This window comes from Chiloscyllium plagiosum, unplaced genomic scaffold (genome assembly GCF_037043375.1).
Source record: "Chiloscyllium plagiosum isolate Xiang-an unplaced genomic scaffold, Cpla_swu_hap1 HiC_scaffold_13, whole genome shotgun sequence".
Lineage (NCBI taxonomy): Eukaryota > Metazoa > Chordata > Chondrichthyes > Orectolobiformes > Hemiscylliidae > Chiloscyllium > Chiloscyllium plagiosum.
The window spans coordinates 61644222-61670715 of NW_028270151.1; the positions used below are offsets into that span (position 1 = coordinate 61644222).

General features: G+C 53.4%; 2 protein-coding genes across 6 annotated transcripts in view; one reads left to right on the plus strand and one right to left on the minus strand.

Moving 5' to 3' along the window:
- rsrc1 (arginine/serine-rich coiled-coil 1) overlaps positions 1 to 12586 on the minus strand; it is a 480289-nt gene extending 467703 nt beyond the window's left edge. The window contains exon 1 of one of the 5 annotated variants that reach the window (XM_087993658.1): positions 12489 to 12586. The gene's annotated coding sequence lies outside the window, so the exon portion shown is untranslated. Of the gene's footprint in view, positions 1 to 12484 lie in introns of all 5 variants that reach the window. The other 4 variants (XM_087993663.1, XM_087993660.1, XM_087993661.1 and 1 more) reach the window with 4 other exon arrangements.
- A 3174-nt stretch (positions 12587 to 15760) lies between these two features.
- Positions 15761 to 25338, plus strand: shox2 (shox homeobox 2). The gene is made up of 5 exons (XM_043702114.2): positions 15761 to 16167; positions 18391 to 18599; positions 20794 to 20851; positions 21267 to 21355; positions 23891 to 25338. The coding sequence occupies exons 1-5, from the start codon at positions 15921 to 15923 to the stop codon at positions 24167 to 24169; spliced, it is 882 nt and encodes a 293-aa protein (XP_043558049.1). The 5' UTR covers positions 15761 to 15920; the 3' UTR covers positions 24170 to 25338.
- Positions 25339 to 26494: the final 1156 nt, after the last annotated feature.

The window sequence follows — 26494 nt, forward strand, 5'->3', positions numbered from 1 at the left end:
CCATTCCCCCCATCGCCCCTCCTCTCCATTCCCCCCCATCGCCCCTCCTCTCCATTCCCCCATCGCCCGTCCTCTCCACTCCGCCCCATCGTCCGTCCTCTACATTCCCCCCCCCTCACCGCCTTCCTCTCCATTCCCCCCCTCACCCCCTCCTCTCCCTTCCCCCCCTCACCCCCTCCTCTCCATTCCCCCCCTCACCCCCCCTCCTCTCCATTCCCCCCCACATCCCCTCCTCTCCATTCCCCCCTCACACCCTCCTCTCCATTCCCCCCTCACCACCGCCTCTCCATTCCCACCCGCCACCCCCTCCTCTCCATTCCCCCCCTCAACCCCTCCTCTCCATATCCCCCCCTACCCCCTCCTCTCCATTCCCCCCCCTCACCCACTCCCTCTCCATTCCCTCCCCTCACCCCCTCCTCTCCATTCCCCCCCTCACCCCCTCCTCTCCATTCCCCCCCACACCCCCTCCTCTCCATTCCCCCCCACACCCCCTCCTCTCCATTTCCCCCTTTCACACCCACCTCTCAATTCCCCCCCCGCCATTCCCCCCCATCGCCCTCCTCTCCATTCCCCCCATCGCCCCTCCTCTCCATTCCCCCCCATCGCCCCTCCTCTCCATTCCCCCCATCGCCCCTCCTCTCCATTCCCCCCATCGCCCGTCCTCTCCACTCCGCCCCATCGCCCGTCCATCCACTCCGCCCCATCGCACCTCCTCTCTACTACCCCCCATCGCCACTCCTCTCCATTCCCCCCCACATCCCCTCCTCTCCATTCCCCCCCTCACACCCTCCTCTCCATTCCCCCCTCACCACCGCCTCTCCATTCCCACCCGCACCCCCTCCTCTCCATTCCCCCCCCTCAACCCCCTCCTCTCCATATCCCCTACCCCCTCCTCTCCATTCCCCCCCCTCACCCACTCCTCTCCATTCCCTCCCCTCACCCCCTCCTCTCCATTCCCCCCCTCACCCCCTCCTCTCCATTCCCCCCCACACCCCCCTCCTCTCCATTCCCCCCCACACCCCCTCCTCTCCATTCCCCCCCACACCCCTCCTCTCCATTCCCCCCCTCACCCCCTCCTCTCCATTTCCCCCTTTCACACCCACCTCTCAATTTCCCCCCCGCCATTCCCCCCATCGCCCCTCCTCTCCATTCCCCCCCATCGCCCCTCCTCTCCATTCCCCCCCATCGCCCCCTCCTCTCCATTCCCCCCCATCGCCCCTCCTCTCCATTCCCCCCATCGCCCGTCCTCTCCACTCCGCCCCATCGCCCGTCCATCCACTCCGCCCCATCGCACCTCCTCTCTACTACCCCCCCATCGCCACTCCTCTCCTCCACTCCCCCCCATCGCCCCTCCTCTCCATTTCCCCCCCCCCCGTCGCCCCTCCTCTCCATTCCCCCCCCGTCGCCCCTCCTCTCCATTCCCCCCCCATGGCCCCTCCTCTCCATTCCCCCCTCACCCCCTCCTCTCCATTCCCCCCCCCATGGCCCCTCCTCTCCATTCCCCCCTCACCCCCTCCTCTCCATTCCCCCCCTCACCCCCTCCTCTCCATTCCCCCCCCCATGGCCCCTCCTCTCCATTCCCCCCTCACCCCCTCCTCTCCATTCCCCCCTCACCCCCTCCTCTCCATTCCCCCCTCACCCCCTCCTCTCCATTCCCCCCCTCACCCCCTCCTCTCCATTCCCCCCCCATGGCCCCTCCTCTCCATTCCCCCCCCATGGCCCCTCCTCTCCATTCCCCCCCATGGCCCCTCCTCTCCATTCCCCCCCATGGCCCCTCCTCTCCATTCCCCCCCATGGCTCCTCCTCTCCATTCCCCCCTCCTCTCCATTCCCCCCCATGGCCCCTCCTCTCCATTCCCCCCCCCATCGCCCCTCCTCTCCATTCCCCCCCCCCATCGCCCCTCCTCTCCATTCCCCCCCCCCATCGCCCCTCCTCTCCATTCCCCCCCCCATCGCCGCTCCTCTCCATTCCCCCCCCCATCGCCCCTCCTCTCCATTCCCCCCCCATCGCCCCTCCTCTCCATTCCCCCCCCCCATCGCCCCTCCTCTCCATTCCCCCCGCCATCGCCCCTCCTCTCCATTCCCCCCCATCGCCCCTCCTCTCCATTCCTCCCCATTGCCCCTCCTCTCCATTCCTCCCCATCGCCCCTCCTCTCCATTTCCCCACCCTCACCCCCTCCTCCACCCTCACCGCCTCCCCTCCTCTCCCTCATCTCCTACCCCCACCCTCACCCCCACCACCCCTCCTCCCCAACCCTCATCCCCTCCCCTCCTCCACCCCCTCCCCCATCCTCAGCCCCCCTCCCCTCCTCCACCCCCTCCTCCACCCTCACCCCCTCCCCTCCTCCATCCCTCCTCCACCCTCACCCACTCCCCCTCCACTCCTCCACCCTCACCCCCTCCCCTCCTCCACCCCCCTCCCCCTCCCGTCCTCCACCCCCTCCTCCACTCTCACCCCCTCCCCTCCTCCACCCCCTCCTCCACCGTCACCCCCTCCCCCCTCCCCTCCTCCACCCTCCCCTCCTCCACCCACCCTCACCCCCTCCCCTCCTCCACCCTCACCCCCTCCCCTCCTCCACCCTCACCCCCTCCCCCTCCCCTCTCCACCCCCTCCCCTCCTCCACATCCTCCCCCACCCTCATCCCCTCCCCCACCCTCACCCCCTCACCCCACCCCATCACCCCCTCGCCTGCTCCACCCCCTCCCCCACCACCACCTCCCCTCCTCCACACCCTCCCCCCTCCCCCTCTCCTCCCCTACCCCTTACCCCACCCTCACCCACCCACTCACCCCTCCCCTTCCCCTCCCCCTCACTCATCCCCTCCCCCACCCCTCCCTCATCACCAACCCCCACCCTCACCCTCCCCCACCCTCACCCTCTCCCCCTCCCCCACCCTCACCCAATCCTCCCTCCCCCACCCTCACACCCTACCCCATCCTCTCCCCCACCCTCACCCCCCTCCCATCCCCTCCCCCACCCTCACCCACCTCCCATCCCCATACCACTCCCCCCTCCTCCTCTCACACCACCTTCTCCTCCTCCCCTCACCCCTCCCCCTCCTCCTCCCCTCCTCCTCCCCTCACCCCTCCCCTCATTCCTCCTCCTCCCCTCCACCCCTCCCCTCACCCCTCCCCCTCATCCCTCCCCCTCACCCCTATCCTCCCCCTCCTCGTCCCCTCACCCAATCCTCCCTCCCCCACCCTCACACCCTACCCCCATCCTCTCCCCACCCTCACCCCCCTCCCCATCCCCTCCCCCACCCTCACCCACCTCCCATCCCCATACCACTCCCCCCTCCTCCTCTCACACCACCGTTCTTCCTCCTCCCCTCACCCCTCCCCCTCCTCCTCCCCTCCTCCTCCCCTCATTCCTCCTCCTCCCCTCACCCCTCCCTCACCCCTCCCCCTCATCCCTCCCCCTCACCCCTATCCCTCCCCCTCCTCGTCCCCTCATCCCTATCCCTCCCCTCATCCCTCCCACACCCCTCACCCCTATCCCTCCCCTCACACTTACCGCTCCCCTCACACCTACTCCTCCCCCCTCCTCCTTCCCCCATTACCCCTGACCCCCTCCCCTCCCCACCCCCTCCTTCCCTCACCCCTCCCCTTCCCTCACCCCTCCCCTCTCCCCTCACCCCTCCCACACCCCTCCCCCTCCCCTCCCCCTCCCCTCACCTCTCCTCCTCCCCTCCCACCCTCCCCCCCTCTCCTCCTCCCCTCCCACCCTCCCCCCCCTCTCCTCCTCCCCTCCCACCCTCCCCCTCTCTCCTCCTCCCCTCCCACCCTCCCCCCTCTCCTCCTCCCCTCCCACCCTCCCCCTCTCTCCCTCTCTCCTCCTCCCCTCCCCCTCTCTCCTCCTCCCCTCCCCCTCTCTCCTCCTCCCCTCCCCCTCTCTCCTCCTCCCTACCACCCCTCCCCCTCCCTCCCACCCTCCCCCACCACCTCTCCCCTCTCTCCTCCTCCCCTCCCCCTCTCTCCTCCCCCCTACCACCCTCCCCCTCCCTCCCACCCTCCCCCACCACCTCTCCCCTCGCCCCTCCTCCCCTCACCCACCCCTCCGCCTCCCTTCACCCCACCCCCTCTCTTCACCCCTCCCCCTCCCTCCACCATTCCCACTCCCCATACCCCTCCCCATCCTCCCCTCACCCCATCCTTCCTCCTCCCCTCACCCCTCCAACTCGTCCTCCCCTCACCCCTCCCCTCATCCCTCCCCCCTCACCCCTCCCCCTCCCCTCATCCCTCCCCACTTCCTTCATCCTCCTCCCCACATCCCTCCCCCTCCCCTCCTCCTCCCCTCATCCCTACCCCTCCCCCTCCCCTGATCCCTCCCCCTCCTCCTCCTCCCCTCCCCTCATCCCCTCCTCCTCCCCTCCCCTCAACCCTCCTCCTACCCTCCCCTCATCCCTTCCTCCTCCCCTCAACCCCTCACTCCTCCCCTCACCCCTCACTCCTCCCCTCACCCCTCACTCCTCCCCTCACCCCTCACTCCTCCTCCTCCCCTCACTCCTCCTCCTCCCCTCACTCCTCCTCCTCCCCTCACTCCTCCTCCTCCCCCTCACCCTCCTCCTCCTCCCCCTCACTCCTCCTCCTCCCTCACTCCTCCTCCTCCCCTCACCTCTCCCCCTCCCTTCTCACCCCTCCCCGCACCCCTCCCCGTACCCCTCACTCCTCCTCCCCCTCCCAATCCCCTCACCCCTCCCCACACTCCCCCCTCTCCCTCCCAATCCCCTCACCCCTCCTCCTCCCCGCTCCCCCTCCCCCTCCCAATCCCCTCACCCCTCCCCTCACTCCTCCTCCTCCCCTGACTCCTCCCCCTCCTCCTCACCCTCCCCGCACCCCTCACCCCTCCCCGCACCCCTCACTCCTCCTCCCCCTCCCAATCCCCTCACCCCTCTCCACACTCCTCCTCCTCCCCTCTCCCTCCCAATCCTCTCACCCCTCCCCCTCCCCGCTCCCCCTCCCCCTCCCAATCCCCTCACCCCTCCCCTCACTCCCCCTCTCCTCACCCCCTCCCCCTCTCCCTCCCCTCACCCCCTCTCCTTCCCCCTCCCCTCACCCCCCTCTCCCTCCCCTCACCTCACCCCCCCTCCCCTCCCCTCACCCCCCTCTCCCTCCCCTCCCCTCACCCCCTCTCCCTCCCCTCCCCCTCACCCCCTCTCCCTCCCCTCACCCCCTCTCCCTCCCCTCCCCTCACCCCTCTCCCTCCCCTCACCCCCTCTCCCTCCCCTCCCCTCACCCCCTCTCCCTCCCCTCACCCCCTCTCCCTCCCCTCACCCCCTCTCCCTCCCCTCACCCCCTCTCCCTCCCCCACCCCCTCTCCCTCCCCTCACCCCCACTCCCCCTCTCCTTCCCCCTCCCCTCACCCCCTCTCCTTCCCCCTCCCCTCACCCCCCTCTCCTTCCCCCTCCCCTCACCTCCTCTCCTTCCCCCTCCCCTCACCCCCTCCCCTCACCCCCTCTCCCTCCCCCTCCCCTCGCCCACTCTCCCTCCCCCTCCCCTCAACCCCTCTCCCTCCCCATCCCCCTCACCCCCTCCCCCTCCCCTCTCCCCCCTCCCCCTCTCCCCCTCTCCCCCCTTACCCTCTCCCCCTCCCCCCCTCCCCCTCTCCCTCCCCTCACCCCCTCCCCCTCACCCCCCTCCCCCCTCTCCCCCTCCCCCTCTCCCCCTCCCCTCTCCCCCTCACCCCCTCCCCTCACCCCCCTCCCACCAACTCCCCACACCCCCCCTCTCACCCCCCTCCCCTCACCCCCTCCCACCCCCTCCCCTCCCCTCACCCCATCTCCCTCCCCACCCCCTCCCCTCACCCCCTCTCCCTCCCCACACCCTCCCCTCACCCCCTCTCCCTCCTCACCCCCTCCCCTCACTCTCTCTCCCTCCTCACCCCCCTCCCCTCACTCTCCCTCCCCTCCCCCTCCTCCCCCTCCCCACCCCCTCTCCCTCCCCTCCCCCTCCTCCCCCTCCCCACCCCCTCTCCCTCCTCACCCCCTCTCCTCACCTCCCTCCCCTCACCCCATCCCCCTCCACTCCCCCATCCCCCTCCCCTCACCCCATCCCCCTCCCCACCCCTCCCCTCACCCCATCCCCTCCACACCCCCTCCTCTCACCCCATCCCCCTCCCCACCTCCACCCCTCACCCCATCCCCCCTCCCCACCTCCTCCCCCTCACCCCATCCCCCTCCCCACCTCCTCCCCTCACCCCATCCCCACCTCCTCCCCTCACCCCATCCCCCTCCCCACCTCCTCCCCTCACCCCATCCCCCTCCCCACCTCCTCCCCTCACCCCATCCCCCTCCCCACCTCCTCCCCTCACCCCATCCCCCTCCCCACCTCCTCCCCTCACCCCATCCCCCTCACCACCCCACCCCTTCCCCCCACCCCATCCCCACCCCCTCCCCTCACCCCACCCCCACCCCTCACCCCATCCCCCTCCCCACCCTCACCCCCTCCTCACCCCCACCCCCTCCCCTCACCCCACCCCCTCCCCACCCCCCACCCCATCCCCTCACCCCATCCCCCTCCCCACCCCCACCCCTCACCCCTCACCCCATCCCCCTCGCCACCCCCCTCCACACCCCCACCCCCTACCCCTCCCATCCCCCTCCCCACCCCCACCCCCTCCCCTCACCCCATCCCCCTCCCCACCCCCTCCCCTCACCCCATCCCCCTCCCCACCCCCTCCCCTCACCCCATCCCCCCTCCCCACCCCCTCCTCACCCCCACCCCCTACCCCTCCCCACCCCCTCCCTCACCCCCAACCCCCTACCCCTCCCCACAACCCATCCCCCTCCCCACCCCAACCCACCCCCTCCCCTCACCCCATCCCCCTCCCCCACTCCCTCTCCTCACCCCATCCCCCTCCCCCCACCCCCACTCCCTCTCCTCACCCCATCCCCCTCCCCCACTCCCTCTCCTCACCCCATCCCCCTCCCCCACCCCTCTCCTCACCCCATCCCCCTCCCCCACCCCCTGTCTTCACCCCATACCCACCCCCACCCCTCACCCCATCCCCCTCCCCACCCCCCCCACCCCTCACCCCACCCCCCACCCCATCCCCCTCCCCACCCCCTCCCCTCACCCATCCCCCTCCCATCCCCTCCCCTCACCCCATCCCCCTCCCCTCACCCCATCCCCCTCCCATCCCCTCCCCCTCACCCCATCCCCCCTCCCATCCCCTCCCCTCACCCCATCCCCTCCCCTCACCCCATCCCCTCCCCTCACCCCATCCCCCCCCTCACCCCATCCCCCTCCCCGCCCCCCTCACCTCACCCCATCCCCCCCACTCCCCTCACCCCATCCCCCTCCCCGCCCCCTCACCTCACCCCCCTCCCCTCCCCTACCCCCTCCCCTCACACCATCCCCCTCCCCTCCCCCCCCTCTCCTCACCCCACCCCTCACCCCCTTCCCCACCCCTCACCCCCTCCCCTCACCCCACCCCTCCCCTTACCCATCCCCCTCCCCTTCCTCCTCCCCACCCCCTCCCATTACCCCATCCCCCTCCCCTTCCCCCTCCCCCACCCCCCCCACCCCCTCCCATTACCCCATCCCCCTCCCCTACCCCCTCCCCAACCCCCTCACTCCCTCCCCACCCCCCCTCACCCCCCTCCCCTCCCCCCTCACCCCTCCCAGCCCCCTCCCCTCCCCACCCCCCTCACCCCCCCTTACCCCCTCCCCACCGCCCCTACCCCCTCCCCAACCCCCTCACTCCCTCCCCACCCCCCTCACCCCCTCCCCTACCCCCTACCCCTTCCCCCTCACCCCCTCCCCTCCCCCCTCACCCCCCTCCCCTCCTCACCCCTCCCCACCCCCTCCCCCTCACCCCTCCCCACCACCCTCCCCTCCTCCTCCCCTCCCCCTCACCCCTCCCAGCCCCCTCACCCCCTCCCCTCCCCCCTCACCCCCTCCTCCCCTCCCCCTCACCCCTCCCACCCCCTCACCCCCTCCCCACCCCCCTCACCCCCTCCCCTACCCCCTACCCCTTCCCCCTCACCCCCTCCCCTACCCCCTCCCCTCACCCCATCCCCCTCCCATCCCCTCCCCTCACCCCATCCCCTCCCCTCACCCCATCCCCTCCCCTCACCCCATCCCCCTCCCCGCCCCCCTCACCTCACCCCATCCCCCCCACTCCCCTCACCCCATCCCCCTCCCCGCCCCCTCACCTCACCCCATCCCCCTCCCCTCCCCTACCCCCTCCCCTCACACCATCCCCCTCCCCTCCCCCCCTCCTCACCCCACCCCTCACCCCCTTCCCCACCCCTCACCCCCTCCCCTCACCCCACCCCTCCCCTTACCCCATCCCCCTCCCCTCCTCCTCCCCACCCCCTCCCATTACCCCATCCCCCCTCCCCTTCCCCCTCCCCACCCCCCCACCCCCTCCCATTACCCCATCCCCCTCCCCTACCCCCTCCCCAACCTCCTCACTCCCTCCCCACCCCCCTCACCCCCTCCCCTACCCCCTACCCCTTCCCCCTCACCCCCTCCCCTCCCCCCTCACCCCTCCCAGCCCCCTCCCCTCCCCACCCCCCTCACCCCCCTTACCCCCTCCCCACCGCCCCTACCCCCTCCCCAACCCCCGCACTCCCTCCCCACCCCCCTCACCCCCTCCCCTACCCCCTACCCCTTCCCCCTCACCCCCTCCCCTACCCCCCTCACCCCCTCCCCTCCTCACCCCTCCCCACCCCCTCCCCCTCACCCCTCCCCCACCACCCTCCCCTCCTCCTCCCCTCCCCCTCACCCCTCCCAGCCCCCTCACCCCCTCCCCTCCCCCCTCACCCCCTCCTCCCCTCTCACCCCTCCTCACCCCCTCCCCTCTTCCCCCTCACCCCCTCCCCACCCCCCTCCCCCTCACCCCTCCCCAACCCCCTCCCCCTCACCCCTCCCCACCCCCCCTCCCCTCCTCCCCTCCCTCTCACCCCTCCCCACCCCCCTCCCCTCCTCCCCTCCCCCTCACCCCTCCCCACCCCCCTCCCCTCCATCATCCCTCACCCCTCCCCACCCCCCTCCCCTCCATCATCCCTCACCCCTCCCCACCCCCCTCCCCTCCATCATCCCTCACCACCTCCCCACCCCCCCCCCCTCCATCATCCCTCACCACCTCCCCTCCCCTCCATCATCCCTCACCCCCTCCCCTCCCTCATCCCTCACCCCCTCCCCTCCCTCATCCCTCATCCCCTCCCCTCCCTCATCCCTCACCCCCTCCCATCCCCATCATCCCTCACCCCCTCCCCTCCCCTCCATCATCCCTCACCCCCCTCCCCTCCCCATCATCCCTCACCCCCTCCCCTCCCCTCCATCATCCCCTCACCCCCCTCCCCCTCCCCTCCATCATCCCTCACCCCCTCCCCCTCCATCATCCCTCACCCCCCACCCCCTCCATCACCCTCACCCCCTCCCCTCCATCATCCCTCACCCCCTCCCCTCCCTCCATCATCCCTCACCCCCTCCCCTCCCTTCCATCATCCCTCACCCCCTCCCCTCCCTTCCATCACCCTCACCCCCCTCCCCTCCCACCATCATCCCTCACCCCCCTCCCCCCCCTCCATCATCCCTCACCCCCACCCCTCCCCTCCATCATCCCTCACCCCCTCCCCTCCCCTCCATCATCCCTCACCCCCTCCCCTCCCCTCCATCATCCCTCACCCCCTCCCCTCCCCTCCATCATCCCTCACCCCCTCCCCTCCATCATCCCTCACCCCCTCCCCTCCACACCCTCACCCCCTCCCCACCCCTCCATCATCCCTCACCCCCTCCCCACCATCATCCCTCACCCCCTCCTCCACTCCTCCATCATCCCTCACCCCCTCCTCCACCCCTCCATCATCCCTCACCCCCTCCCCTCCCCTCCATCATCCCTCACCCCCCTCCTCCTCCCCTCCATCATCCCTCACCCCCTCCTCCCCCCTCCATCATCTCTCACCCCCTCCTCCACCCCTCCATCATCCCTCACCCCCCTCCTCCTCCCCTCCATCATCCCTCACCCCCTCCTCCTCCCCTCCATCATCCCTCACCCCCTCCTCCTCCCCTCCATCATCCCTCACACCCTCCTCCTCCCCTCACCCTCCCCCTCCCCACCCCTCCATCATCCCTCACCCCCCTCCTCCTCCTCTCACCCTCCCCTCCATCATCCCTTACCCCCTCCTCCTCCCCTCACCCTCCCCCTCCATCATCCCTCACCCCCTCCTCGTCCCCTCACCCTCCCCCTCGTCCCCTCACCCTCCCCCTCCCCTCCGTCATCCCTCACCCCTTCCTCCTCCCCTCACCCTCCCCCCCTCCCCTCACCCTCCCCCCCCCTCCCCTCACCCTCCCCCCCTCCCCTCACCCGCCTCCCCTCACCCTCCCCCGCCTCCCCTCACCCTCCCCCCTCCCCTCCATCATCCCTCACCCCCTCCTCCTCCCCTCACCCTCCCCCCTCCCCTCCATCATCCCTCACCCCCTCCTCCTCCCCTCACCCTCCCCCCTCCCCTCCCCTCCATCATCCCTCACCCCCTCCTCCTCCCCTCACCCTCCCCCTCCCCTCCGTCATCCATCACCCCCTCCTCTTCCCCTCACCCTCCCCCTCCCCTCCATCATCCCTCACCCCCTCCTCCTCCCCTCACCCTGCCCCTCCCCCATCGTCCCTCACCCCCTCCTCCTCCCCCCCCTCCCCCTCCCCTTCCCCTCCATCATCCCTCACCCCCTCCTCGTCCCCTCACCCTCCCCCTCCCCTCCGTCATCCCTCACCCCCTCCTCCTCCCCTCACCCTCCCATCTCCCCTCCCCCTCCCATCTCCCCTCCGTCTTCTCTCACCCCCTCCTCCTCCCCTCACCCTCCCCCTCCCCTCCATCATCTCTCACCCCCTCCTCCTCCCCTCACCCTCCCCCTCCCCTCCATCATTCCTCTCCCCCTCCCCTCCCCCTCCCCCTCCCCTCCATCATCTCTCACCCCCTCCTCCTCCCCTCACCCTCCCCCTCCCCTCCATCATCCCTCACCCCCCTCCTCCTCCCCTCACCCTCCCCCTCCCCTCCCCTCCATCATCCCTCACCCCCTCCTCCTCCCCTCACCCTCCCCCTCCCTCCCCTCCATCATCCCTCACCCCCTCCTCCTCCCCTCACCCTCCCCTCCTCTCCATCATCCCTCACCCCCTCCTCCTCCCCTCCCCCTCCCCTCCCCCTCCCCCTCCCCTCCCCTCCATCATCCCTCACCCCCTTCTCCTCCCCTCACCCTCCCCCTCCCCTCCCCTCCATCATCCCTCACCCCCTCCTCCTCCCCTCACCCTCCCCCTCCCCTCACCCTCCCCTCCCCTCCATCATCCCTCACCCCCTCCTCCTCCCCTCACCCTCCCCCTCCCCTCACCCTCCCCCTCCCCTCACCCTCCCCTCCATCATCCCTCACCCCCTCCTCCTCCCCTCACCCTCCCCCTCCCCTCCCCTCCATCATCCCTCACCCCCTCCTCCTCCCCTCCCCCTCCCCCTCCCCTCCATCATCCCTCACCCCCTCCTCGTCCCCTCACCCTCCCCTCCCCTCCATCATCCCTCACCCCCTCCTCCTCCCCTCACCCTCCCCCTCCCCTCCATCATCCCTCACCCCCTCCTCCTCCCCTCACCCTCCCCCTCCCCTCCCCTCCATCATCCCTCACCCCCTCCTCCTCCCCTCACCCTCCCCCTCCCCTCCCCTCCATCATCCCTCACCCCCTCCTCCTCCCCCCCCTCCCCTCCATCTTCCCTCCATCATCCCTCACCCCCTCCTCCTCCCCCCCCTCCCCTCCATCTTCCCTCACCTCCTCCTCCTCCCCCTCCCCTCCATCTTCCCTCACCCCCTCCTCCTCCCCCTACCCTTCCCCTCCATCTTCCCTCACCCCCTCCTCCTCCCCCTACCCTTCCCCTCCATCTTCCCTCACCCCCTCCTCCTCCCCCTACCCTTCCCCTCCATCTTCCCTCACCCCCTCCTCCTCCCCCTCCCCCCCATCTTCCCTCACCCCCTCCCCCTCCCCTCACCCTCCCCCTCCCCTCACCCTCCCCCTCCCCCTCCATCATCCCTCTCCCCCTCCCCTCACCCTGCCCCTCCCCTCCATCTTCCCTCACCCCCTCCCCCTCCCCTCACCCTCCCCCTCCCCCTCCCCCTCCATCATCCCTCACCCCCTCCCCCTCCCCTCACCCTGCCCCTCCCCCTCCATCGTCCCTCACCCCCTCACCCTCCCCCTCCATCGTCCCTCACCCCCTCCCCTCCCCCTCCATCGTCCCTCACCCCCTCCCCTCCCCCTCCATCACCCCTCACCCTCCCCTCCTATTCATTACTGCTAACCCCTTGCCCCAACCCACTCACCCCCACCGCGCACTGCCCACTTTAGTAAAATGGTCAGGGCGGAAATATCATATCTAGGCCTCAGTGTTAACGCATTCAACATGGACATAGATATAGGCAAAGTCCGGACTGCGGGGCAAACGGCTACCAGCCGTTCCCGACATCTAACTGTCCTTTCGGTGACTTATTGATTGATTCAAGGTCAATACCTACGCGAGCGCTGGCCTTTAACGGAACATAACAGACTGCGGTGCACGGCTCGAGGACAGCGCCATCTCCTAACAGACCCGTTCAGCCGAACGTCGATTGGCACCAGCCTGAATAAGGGACGATGTTCAATCTCCGAGCCATCGATTGCTAACCTTCAATCTGTTCAGCGTGGGCTGCTGTTGAGGAAGTTTACAACCATCTCTGTTTCACTCAATGGGCAATATTGCTAAGCTTACAGTGTAATTAGAGATGTTTAAGCAGTTATTAAAATTAAGACGAAAGGAGGATTAACACATTTCGTGTTTTTAAAAGTGTCCGGGACAGTTATGCTAGAACTAAGAAAGATGCTCAGCGCACAAAGCCTAGACAAAAGGAAATAAATCGCTTTGAAAAAGCTACGTTCTTATAACTCTGGTACTTGTATTAGCTGAGCCGCGTGACTGGAAGTAGTGCAGTAGTTGTTTCATATATTATGATTAATTTTTGTTTTTTTTTAAGGGTATGCCTTAGCGCATAAAATTGGGCAATGGCATTTCTTCGTTAAATATGTTTCTCGGTGTCAAAATTTAACTTTTAGAAGACATGGAATAGTGAGATATTTAGGTATGTGCGTTCGCACTTTTAAAACTTAATAATGATTATCTTGTAAATGTAAAACCCAGAAACGATCATGCCTAGTTAATATAGATAGCTATGGGAAAGTTGAACTTTTTTTTACATTCCGGCACGTCATCAGAACCATATTTAATGTTCTGGAAAAGTGAAAAACGATATTGTTACCCGGAATTTTCTCATCGGATGGTGTCCATCGTTTGTATTGTAAGTTAATGTATTTATGCAGCAACTTCCACACTAATTAAAATAACTACTTATCATAAAACCTCAAGTGTTTATGTGCACTTAAAGTAATAAAAGGAATCAATAAAAAAAACTTATAGTGCAATTTATGCCTACTTAATAAAGAAACAACTTGCACATAAAACTGTGATTTGTGGATTAAAATAATGTTCAAATAGATGTTGCAGACATATGAATATTAAATTTATTTATCAAATTATCAAACACTAACAGATCAGTTAGTTTTGTAGACTGAACCAATGTCTGCCCTAAATAACTTCAGGACAACGCGTAGGAATTTATGGTATTTATATTTTAGTATTTGCCATACACTGACAGTAATTACCTTGCGTAATTTTAAACCAAAATCGCATTCGGAACGATGTTGTGCTTTCGCATACGTAGGATTTTTTTGTGGTGGTTTTCACAAGCCATCTTTAATTTAGTGCCCATTGACATTGTTTTTCGTATTCAACAAATTTGAGAACGATTTGTATTTTATTTGTGAAGTAATAAGAAAAACATCAGAATTAAAACGCAATGTTGCATGTGCCCGTGAAAAACACTGGAAGATGGTGGTACGTGTTTGGTACAATCCAAATAGTGTTTCTCTGTGAAGTCCAGAACACCCATAAAATTATGAAGAAAGTTCTGAAGAAGGGTCACTAGACCCGAAACGATAACTCCATTTCTCTCTCCTCAGATGCTGCCAGACCTGCTGAATTTCCCAATAAATTTCTATTTTTGTTTCAGATTTTTAGCATTTTCAGTTCTTTGCTTTATTTATCCATAAAATTGTGTTCGTCATTTGACAGTTCAACTTGTTGTAAACTTCGAATTCATTTTTTCAAAACATCCAGAACTACAGGATCTATGTAAACATTAGCCATTAGAAATTGCAACGTTTCTGTTTTAGCAAAACAAATTTGTGTACGTACATTTTTGGCATACTGCATTAAAATATTAGATCTCCACATCAATGTTAAGACGATGACGCATTCATCGCTGGTTCCCTCTAGTTTTCTTTTACTAATTAAAATCACAGGCAAATTTCATCAAATCGGCTTTTTCAGATGGGGAACATGGAATATGTTTTAAATAAATGCAACCCTGTTGGAACGTTCAACAAAATATTAGTCTCAATCAGTCAGAAAATGCATCTAAAGAGATAGAGCACAGTTATGTATCCAACTAAATGCTATTGTCACCTTTGTGATAATTCGATACATTTTCTACGAAGGGTCGAGATTTGATATCCCCAAATATTAAGTTGACGAAAAATATAAGAGAAATGCACGTGATTGATCCAATCGAGATACAACCTAAACAGTGCAAATTGTTCATCTTCAAACCGTCATGAGATATTTGAAAATGTTGGTATTGCAAGCTAAGTTACTTCGGGTTTCAGTCAACTACGCATGCCAGTGTCAGTACTTAAGAGGAAAAAACTGCATAAACATTTTTAAAAAACGTTACAGCAACGACATATTCTTCAATACTTATAAAATTTCTAATGTTTCATGTTTTGCACAAACGTATTGGACAAAGAGAAAGCTTGGTTCATAACCTGGCCTCGATGAATGGTCAATTTTGTACTTTCTATGTAGTTAAGGAAAGTATAAATACTGTACATACAACACACATAAAGCATCTCCACATACGTTGCACTGAGCAGCGGATGTCTCCATAATGTGTACGCTTCTCTCAAAAAATTCGACATTAAAAAATGTTTCCACACGTTATCAGGTGCAATACCTGCCAGCTGATGATTTAAAATACTTTCAAGAACACAGCAACTGAAGTAATACAATCTTTTTTGTACATTTCTATTTCCAGCAACAATAAAGAAACGTGACCACAATCTTGATATTTACGACGTAAGCATTCATTTAATGTAAATTAGCAATGAAAACAACTGCGAAGCATTTAACGTAAACCGATACGATTCAGGAGAAAAAAGATCAAGCATTATGTATGCATTTTTGAAAGTATTCCATAAGTGTGCGTGTATTGTGTAAACATCCTGCTGTTAACCGTTGTGTAACCTGTAAATAACATGTTGATCTACCATAAGCAAATCAAAAGTTTACCTGATTTTAGCGTGCTTTGGTGTTTTAATGTCGCCGGCTTTAGGGACGATCCAGTCACCGCGCTCTCCGATGTGTCATTCCTCTTGGCCCCACCCCGGTGCCATCCCAGCTCCCCCGTGTTTAGCTAAGTAATAACAATAGCAGTAATACTCGCTAATTAAATTAATTACGAATGCTTGTCAGTGGTGGATTAATGGCCAATAGCAGCCGCTAGGTATGAGTTGCAGCCCAGGGGCTGATGATAACTGTGTTCCAGGAGTGGGGACACATCAAGACTACAAGGGGAGGTAATTGCTGAGTACAAGGGGCGCAGCTGGGCAAGCATTGCAAAGTATAAATAGTCTGACTTCAATAGCACATCAGTACTAGATCTACATCTCCGAGCAACCGAATTCTGGAAGATCAGGTTTGCATTTCAACTCCAAGACGACGTACCACAGATAAACATTGCACGGTTGATGTATTGGAGAGAATAAGAACAGACAGGGACATATTCCTCCGAACAGCCATGGAAGAACTTACAGCTTTTGTTTCGAAGTCTTTTGATCAAAAGGTGAAAGAAAAGAAGGATGGGATCACGTATCGAGAAGTTCTGGAGAGCGGACCTGTGCGGGCTCGGGAGCCGAGTCTGAGTGAAGGCAGCCGGGATGAAATGATCAGCGCGCAGCGTGGGGCGTCTCGATCCCCGAGCAGTGAGCCAGAGATCGGGCCAGAAAGACCGCGGGACAGCGGCACACCGAAACTGACCGATCCGGGTAAACAAGCCTCATACTCTTACACGCGGTAGTTAGCGTGTCTTTAGACGGCCCGCGTGATGCGATGTCATTGTATGGACTTACTATTTTCCTCGATGTGAACCTTGTTCTTAAATTCAAAGAGTATGAGCAAATTTACAGCGAAGTATAGAGTTGTTAACGTACTCATTTAAAAGTCAGTGGTTCTTTTTATAACTCAAATCATCGTAACTATATACGATTGGTGTTTAATTACGATACAATTCATGATTTAAATAAAATAGTGAAAGTTGCATGGTAGTAAGCAAAGCGGAATGTGTCCGCGATAATACCGAGAGGCCAGCATGTTTACAGAAAGATTCGGTCAATCTGATTATTGCGAAAAACTTAATGGCTTCTTCAGGTTTCTGTTTTTAAAGAATGTGTAATTTGCTTAATATCGGTTTTAAACAGATTTGATTTGGATATACTGAGAATAGTATCACGGTTGTGGTTTAGCAAAGAAACATTCAACGTCAGTTGCAATGCATTGCTTTTTTTATAGACGTTTGCCGATAGATAGATGACAATGACGGCACAGATCTTGTTCACATATTTAGAGTAGACGCTGTACAACTAAGTTTCCCCCACGTTACTGAAATAGGAATACAATTCCAAATCATCTTCCAGAAATGATTTAACAAACAAATCCTGTCACTTTATATAGGCCGCCATTTAGAAGAGCACTTATTAAACAATCTTTGTCTTCGCAATATTTATTGGCTATGTTTCACATTACAGAATATTGTCTATTTGTGTTTGCTAAACTTACTATCGAACATTATTACAACAATGCAAATATAGTACCCACTAAGCTCCCGAACTACATTCACTTCATTAATCATTTTGCGATATTTTCTTCAGTAAATTAATTTACGATAATAAATGAGATCCTTATAGTTAAATAAAATGAATCAGCTCTCCTTAATATAATGAATGTCATTACATTTTAGGTGCAGACAACGTTTTCAAACAGCAATTTTGCTCGATTTCTTTTGCTCCTTTTATCTGACTTCACAATACTTTGAAGCAACAAAAGAAATCGTGATTGCCTTCCCATGCGAGGTGCAATGTTTCACATTTTAACGTTATCCGTAATGTGTGGCACAGTTTATTTCTCACCACTGTTTAATGTACACATATAGTTGACAGATGTTGGTCCACTTAAAAACGCGTACTATTCATTCAAACAATAATCATGATAATGGCACCGGTGAGCAAGTTTCCGGAGCTTCGGGCAACAAAGCGCATTAATGCCCATGTCACTGTACAGTACTTCGTGTGGACACTTTGTAAACGTTGTATTTTTAGTTCTTTCAAAAAATGCGAACACTTTAGCAATCGGAATAAAGATCGTCCTAATACAAGGTGTCCTGGTTGAAAATGCGATGACCAAAATAGGTTGTGAATACTATGTAACCTGGTTAATGTATACGTTATACCAGAGTATTCGAGCCTCAACTCGTTGCGTATTGGGACACTGCTTATACATTTCGTAAAACAAAAGCATATGATCAAATCTAAAGGTCGAAATGTTTGTTTAGCTATAATTTAACAGATTCCACATCATGGTTTGTAAACATAGCAGTTCAGCTGTTCAAAATTGGTTTTTTGTCACAAACTAACACAAGTTGCAGATTTTGATTCTTGTCGACAAATAAAGGAGTGAGCAAGCTAGAGAAAGTAGCTGTAAAGTAAATTTCTAGCAACGCATTTAGAATATTTAAATGATTGAGATAAAATTAAAATGTATTAAACCAAGTTATTTGTGATAAATACATTTGTAATACTCAAATGTGCTGTGTATTGTCTTAATAAGGATAACGTGGCTGACGCCATGAACATCGAAGTTTATTACGTTAGTGTGTCCTAGTACAAAAAAAAATGAAAGCAGAAGGTTAACTTGGACAATGATAGAAAGTCGCCTGGAATAAAACACTTAAAAATACTGAACGATGAGCTTTCTTTTAAGGATTAAAACGTTACCACGTGGCGATGGAGAAAGCTACACATAATTCAACGACAAGTGCACTGGAAAAGACAGAAGTTACGTTAATTAATGTTATCATAACGTAATTACAATGGAAGCAACTTGCTTTTAGTTTCAGTTACTTGATAACTTTTTATATGCTCGGTCCAACTCATTCTTGCGCTAACTGGACCTTAAACAGTTGTGTAATTAGAGCGTTTGATGGTCATTTATAGGAAGCGGTGACATTAAAGATAGAAAAGAAGACCCCAAACCAGTAGAAGAAGAAGCGCAGACAAAAATTAAGCAACGGCGAAGTCGGACTAACTTCACACTGGAGCAGCTAAACGAGCTGGAAAGATTGTTCGATGAAACCCATTATCCGGATGCATTTATGAGAGAAGAGCTGAGTCAGAGACTGGGGCTGTCAGAAGCCCGAGTGCAAGTAAGGCAAATATATGTTACATGCGTCTGGTACACTAGAACATAGCAAAAAAAAGTATCTCAATTGAATTTGGTAACACAACGTTTTAATTTACTAGGTGAGCTTATAATTTATTTTTAACGAAGATTGTAGGTTACACTTCAATTAGAAGTAATTCAGTCCTATGTATAATCAGATATACGTGCATAGGAAACAAATGAGAAAATCTACACAGCATGAAAATAAAATTATATATGTTTACATAAATATCCTTCAGATGTTGACACTGTATACCGCTATGATGAGTTAAATATGTTTGAGCCGTAAGAAGTGATAATTAATTTACAGGAAGTTTCGGAGAAGTTGTAGTTGATAGGCCAGCGGCAGCTGCATCTGCTATTGGGAAATTGCTTGCATGCGCCCTCTGTTACAGTACCATCTGCATCAAGCTGTATAGTATTCTTAGGGGGGTTTCCAGCTTGTAATACGATAACGAGGTAAACTTAGCAGCAACTTGACCTGAACAAATCGACCAGCGTTCAAAACCATCAAACAGACCTGCAAAAGAAAAAGGTTGTTGCTTCAAGAACCATGGGGGTTGGGGGTGGGGAGATGTAAGATTTTTGCGATCGCTTTCCGTACTCCTTGTAGTTTCACTGTACACGATAAAATTGCAATTTTTCCTTCAAATTCCCATTTGTCTTTGCATTATCGCATCGGAAAGGGCGAGGATAAACTTTGTACATTGTACAAATCCTAAGCAGTCCTTTTTACGAATATTTGAATTTAATTTTAGTTTGTTATATGGAACGCTATATTGATCAGTGTCTATTAGTTTCTACAAAGTTTTCCTGTCTTCAATATTTGCTATACATGCAGCACTGCATATTTCAAACAATATTATTTCAAAATGCGTCATAACAATTGGAGCCTTGAAATCATTCGTCTTCATCAACTTTCTCTGTTACCTATTCCAGTTATCGAAAACAATTCTACATACTGCTATAATGTCATTGCTTACGCATTGCCAAGATCAACTGCAACTATATTTTGCCAACAGTCTCTGCGCTTTTAAAGACAACCCTGATTGGCTCTCTGATGTTAACAAAACCTAATCCCAAACGTGCGTGTTGAAAATCTGAAAAAAAATTTATGCAGATTGGATTTTGATACAGTAATCATTGGAGAAACAATCAGAGATACCTTTAACTGTTTTGTAAGGTCATTTTAGTACCCACAGTATGATTTATTTGCTATTTTGTCACATGCCAATGAAATATTGTATTAAGACACACTGGAATACGATAGAACAAAGGTTTTCATAAGATTGAGTGGCATATTAAACAAATAATCTGTTTGTTAACTAAACATTGCATTGTGATTTGAAGATGAAAAACGCTGAAGTTCAATTTGATAGAAAGTAAATTTGGTATTCCTGTTCCGAAACGGAGCAACGTTTATTTTTCTGTTAGTGTCTGGTTCTGGAAAAACTTCCTCATGTGATGGTACTTGCAGATAGAAATGATTCGAAATCGTACATGCATAATTAAACACCAGACTTTCATTTGAGAATTGCAAAGCAGCTTAACATATTAATGTGGTATTTATTGTATGGGTTTTAATCTGTGTCCTTGTGAGCACAATATTGTCTTGCAAAAATCAACAAAGGAATAAACATTCGATAATATATAGATAGATATGTTAACCTTGAATATTGCTAATTACCAGGTATCGATATCCTTTAGTATCAGGAGAACATTTTATTTTGCTTACAGACATAGTACTTTTATTTTAGTCTGCTAATGAGCCGAATCTTATTGGATGGAGCTCATTCTCAAATGTCAGGACCATTATCGGTGTAGTATTAGGTATCAAACCTTATCTAGTGCTTCTGGGATGACAACCTACGCTAGCAATGTAACGGGGCATGAAACTAATTTCGCCTGAAGCAGGAAAAATCAAGGAAAAAGTAAGATCTCGCATGCTCTCGGTTTCGGAGCTTCGGAGAGAAACCATCGTTTCTCTCCGAAGAGGCGGCCGTGCACGTGCATGTAAGAGTCGGATAATTAAAATTAACGAGGTCAATCATATTAATAATTAATAAGTCCGACGGGATATTGCATAGCATAGTTGTCAGCTTGAGCAGTCCAACTCGTACATCTGAAATACAGCTGCCAATCACTGCCACTAAATTCCTTCATTTTTTGCCGTATAGGTATGGTTTCAGAACAGAAGAGCAAAATGTCGAAAACAAGAGAATCAACTTCATAAAGGTATCTGTTAAATTACAGGTCCGGTGATATAACGTTACTAATACCCAGTCACATGCATTGATGTAAAATTTAAATGTGCAATGTCTTCAACCAAGGTTATAAGCCGACGAAAGGAGAGACAAATTTTAGTCTGGATTTTGGGGCCAAGGTGGGGGTTATGGAAAGGCAAGTGGGTGAACGTTGGAGGTTGAGGGTAGCTGGTAGTGGAACAAAAATAGTAAACGCTACAATCATTCATTCATTCATTGATTCATTCATTATGCATACACTGTGTAGCCTGATTTTAAGCAGAATTATGTTTTCCATCATTATGATGTCATTGTATCTGAAGTCACAAAAACTATTAAGATTAATGGCTCCAGACTCTGACGTGAGAACTTTTTCCTTAGATTTGAACTTCCTTTTACTACTGTAGGTGTACTCATTGGTACCACCAGTCAGTTCGAAGCTTGTCGAGTGGCACCATACGTTAACGTGGGAGCCTTGAGAATGCCATTTCAACAGGCAAGTATAAATGCATCAAAGCTCATTGCATACAATCTCCATTAGGGAAGATGCACGATCTTTTAACGTACTGTCGCTGCTTTAACGAAACTTGTTTTGGAAATAAAATTCCACTAATTATTTAAATATGTCATCTTCCTCATCTTTTGAGCAGTTCTCACCATGTTATTGCTAACACGATATTGATAATGAACACATACTATCAATAATTCTCCTTGGATGTTGTCCCAAAATGAGGATAAGTAACCATTGATGGGGGAGCAAAACCTATGAGGTTCTCTGATATGTTCGGGGAGTTTTTTTTCCACTTTTGTCACCATTTTCAATTAATCCCTAACTGTCCGTGTTATGTGGCGTGTTCTGCCTTTTATCAGTAAATGCTGCTAATACTGACACATTCTTAGCGTAGAAAGCTGTTTTTAAATGTCTAAACTCTTGCAAAAACTGTTGAACAGTTGCGGTATTCCTTATTTATGATTGCCGTCCTGCTCAAAGGACTCCCATATCGTAGAATAACCTGATTTTGCCTATGCATCTCGTCAATGAATTAGATTTGAACGGCACTGCGTTTATTCGGATTGCCCTTTGTGTGGGCTATCCAGACGTTCGACTAATTGAAACGGAATTTTATTCATTTGCACACATCTAACTGTACATTTTAAATACAACTTTTAAAATCTTTCATTGACAAATTGTGAGATTTAAAATCTATTCATGGGAGGTGGACCTTGCTGGCTGGGCCAGTGTGTATTGCCCAATCTCTATTTGCCGTTGAGAAGGTGGTGGTGAGCTGTCTTCTTGAACTGCTGCAATCCATTTGATGCCCTTAAGTGAGGTAATTCCAGAATTTTAACAAAGGGACACTGAAGGAAGTATATATTTCCAAGTCAGGATAGTGAGTGGCTTGGAGGGGAACTTCCAAGGGTTGTTCCCATATATTTGCTGCCCTTGTTCTTGGAGATGGAAGTGGTGACGCGTTGGGAATGTACTGTTGAAGGAGCTTTGATGAATTTCTGCAGTGCATAGAGATGTACAACACAGAAACAGACTCTTCGGACAAACTCGTCTTAGGATATCCTAATTCTGGATCAGTGGTGCTGGAAGAGCACAGCAATTCAGGCAGCATCCGAGGAGCTTCGAAACCTTAACTGGTCCCATTTGCCAGCACATGGCCCACATCCCTCTAAACTCTTCCTATTCATATAACCATCCAGATGCCTTATAAGTGTTGTAGTTGTACCAGCCTCCACCACTACCTCTGGCAGCTCATTTCATACAGGCACTACCCTCTGTGTGAAAAAAAGTTGCCCTTTAGGTCCCTTTTATATCTTTCCCCTCTCACCCTAAACCTATGCTCTCCAATTCTGAACTCCCCCACTCCAGGGAAAAGACCTTTTCTATTTACCCTATCCATGTCCCTCATGATTTTTAAAACCACTATAAGGTCACCCCTCAGCCTCTGACGCACCAGGGAAAATAGCCCCAGACTATTCGGCCTCTTCCTATAGCTCAAATCCTCCAACCCTGTCAACATCCTTGTAAGTCTTTTCTGAACCCTTTCAAGTTTCACAACATCCTTCTGATAGTGCCCTTAAAGTTTTTTTTTCTCAACAAATTAAGAAAGACTCAAAAAAAAATCATGATTTGGAGATGCTGGTGTTGGACTGGGGTGTACAAAGTTAAAAATCACACAACACCAGGTCAATTAAACCTGTTGGACTATAATCTGGTGTTGTGTGATTTTTAACTAAAAAAATTTCTAAATTCTGGTGTTGTCCCTAACATCTCTACCACTTTTAAAATCGAGATTTCTTAATGCTTTTCAAATACTTTGTTCACTTTAGCGAATTTCCACAAAGGTTTTCCTCCATCGTGGTGTGGGAGAGCAAAGTGTTGTTTCAAGTGGTATTTTCATACTTTACTCCGTTTTTGGTTAGAGCTATTTGCATGGCGAGGCGCCCTGGAGGACACATTTTGTTGCATTCCAGGGAATATGTTATAGCTCACCGGCATCGTTATCACTTCTGAGGCAAAGCGTTCACCATTCTTGGAAACAATAGAGTCTAACTGCAGTGTGTTGGTAAGACAATCTGTTTGCCACAGCCTGCGACCCCACTATATTGTCCGTTCGATGACTGTGTTCAAATAGTAGAATCGCTAAATGTGGGGAAATGCCGTATTCAACGAGCCACTTTCATTGTCTCTTTCAGTTCCTCAGAAGCAATTGTTTAAAACTCTTGTGTTACTCTTCGTGGTTTAACGCGTTCGAAGAAATAAGAGTCCATTAACCATACAGTCTTGGAACTGTGTACAATATCTGTTGTGCTGCCCCCAGCTTACTGGATGCAGCATTGAGAGAGCCAGGCACTGGACAAACTCTCCTTAACCCTTTTATTTCCTTCTCGTCTATTGATCAATGCACCAATACTATACAGTAACGTTTTCGCTTTTTAATCAGTTAAGTATTTGTTACCACTGCCTATTTTTGACGAACAGGGTATCTTATAACAATGTTCTCTCCTTATTCTGTTTCAGGAGAATCACTGCAACATGACTCCCTTGTCCTTTCAGGTCCAGGCGCAGCTGCAGTTGGACAGCGTGGCGCATGCGCACCATCACCTCCACCCACACCTGGCTGCACATGCGCCCTATATGATGTTCCCTCCACCGCCCTTTGGTTTGCCCCTGGCCACCTTGGCAGAATCCGCCACGGTGGTGGCAGCGGCAGCAGCAGCCAAAACCACCAGTAAAAACTCCAGCATTGCGGACTTGAGACTTAAAGCGAAAAAACACGCTGCAGCACTAGGGCTGTGATCCGAACAGTGATTCCAAATCCACAGATCTTTCAAAACAAAACCCTCCGAAGGAGGAAGGACTCGCAGCTGGGAAAAGTTCAGAAGTGAACTTTCTGCAAATCCATTTTAGCACAACTTTACTTGATACACCTGGGGGCTGGTCTCCTGTAGCATAATGGAAATTCCTTACGTATGCTTTTGCTTCCCATACACCATTGGAATAATTATTCAGAAATGGAAAATAGATCGCAAATCAGTCACGAACTGTTTATGAGAGTCAAGAGTGAACAATCAAATGAAATACGAAGAATTACTCTTGCATGTATATTTATACTATTTTCAATGATGCTTATGTCCTTTGAGTCAGAATTGCACTTGGTTTATGTTAGATGGAACAAACCATTGCTTTTGCAAGTGTGGAGAAGCAAAATAGTTTCAACGGTTCTCATTTTAGAATTTTCATGTGTACTATTTTCTTCTTCCAATAACATAAGTAATGGATAATTATAACTATTCTACCTAGATGTCCATTTGTTTTAGATCAAAAAGATATAAATTATGTATTCTACATTCTTACCGTTCTTACCTCTTGTAGCTTAAACTACAAGAGAAGGTACGGCCCTCTGTAAAAAAAATGTTGATACACGAACAAAATTTATTTTGGTTAAAATTGTGTATGGCTGATAGACTGTCAGTATTTAATTTTTATTTCATAGAAGTGTGTTTATTCATAAATATTTCTCTTGTGCTGTTGTGGGAATTTATTTCACATAGATGTTTATGGGATGTATTTCTATAAGGTGTTGGTTTCATTGAAACCTTGATTCAATCAATGAAGATCAGAATTTGAAGAGCTAATTGTAAAGGAATATTGCTCAGAGTAATACTGCCTTTCCCCAACGTCATGGTAAACCTTGAAAGCAAAGATGTTTTGCAGTTCGTAGATGCTGCGCCATTCTAGGATTATTTATAATAAAATGAACAGACTATTTGTACAAGTGTTCAACGATGACTCTAAAATGGAACAAAACCTTCGCTGTTGTACAGTTCTATGGTTTAATGTCAATGCAATTAATTTGAATGAAATTGATTAACGAAAATCAACTGATATTGATCTGATGTTGCATTTATTGCAACAAGTGCCAAGAAAGAGTGAAATGGTTTTATATATTTAATTAAAATATGTTGAATTCATCATCGTTTTTCTTTTATACCTCCCTGGACACGACTTTCAAATTTGAAGTTGCATTGTTAAATTTTGTGCATGGCATTTTTGTGTTCAAGAATATGAAGATATTTTTGAATTCACTATCGCAGCCTAAATAAGAAGGGGTATCCTTTTCACTGATGCTGTTCTTTACACTTTTGTTATGGCATTTTCGTTTAATTGCTATTTTTAGTACAAAAGGCAAGGAAACGTCACACGCTCCAACTTTCGTCAGTGATACACGTATATATGTCAAAAATTTGCGTGGTTTTAGATACATCTGATTTGTCTACAAGACTATATTCTTAAACAATGGTGAGAGTGCGATGTTCTTATCGTATGTTAAATTAATGTTAACGTTATTTTCATTCCTCATTGGTTGTACTTCTCGGAATTAATATGTCGTTTTAAAAAAACTGAAGGATAAGTACATGGAACAACAGAAACTGATCATTAAATCGTCACATCGATATACAAAAACAGCTGATCTGGGAAAGACAGGCAAAGATAAAATGGAAAAACATCTACCACTCATATACTTCCGAATGGTTAGGTTGATTTTAGCGCATTTTAATAAGAAATTGCATTTATAAACTTTTATACTGACGTTTAAAACAGAACCTGGTAAAGTAATTCTTACTTCAGGGTAAGTATGACGAATGAACAATATAACTATATCAATTCAATTTGACACAGGAAGGGTTCGCAAAATAAAATGCCGTGAACGAGAGGTTCATAGAGACCATATCCAGCATTCCATTTCAGCTCTTAATACTTCACCTTGAAAATAAATGTGCCTATTCAGTAATAAACTGTTCAATTTCAGATGTTCCAGCCTCAACACTTTCGGTGTCAAACTGTCCGAAAAGTGGAAAATTCCACTTGATTCAACAAACAAGGTGTACATGAGGCCCTCAGGGATTAGCGCGGATATGCACACTGACCATACCTGTAAAGTGAAAAGAGCTGCGTATTCACTTGACAGAGTTACTGGAATTCGTCATCTGCTCAGTTCACTGGGGGAGGGAACAGTGGATGTTAAGGTGTTGCATCTCACTAAGAGCGCATAACATTCAAAATTAATCTCCAGTCATGTACTAGTAAGACTTTATATCATAAAGTGTTCCGTTCGCAAAA

What these genes read in the sequence shown, in the direction of transcription:
- shox2 (XM_043702114.2), top strand. Translation starts at nt 15,921, where the DNA reads ATGGAAGAACTTACAGCTTTTGTTTCGAAGTCTTTTGATCAAAAGGTG. An exon ending in ACCGAAACTGACCGATCCGG is followed by an intron (nt 16,168 to 18,390) that starts GTAAACAAGCCT and finishes GGTCATTTATAG; the next exon opens with GAAGCGGTGACATTAAAGAT. An exon ending in AGAGAATCAACTTCATAAAG is followed by an intron (nt 20,852 to 21,266) that starts GTATCTGTTAAA and finishes TTACTACTGTAG; the next exon opens with GTGTACTCATTGGTACCACC.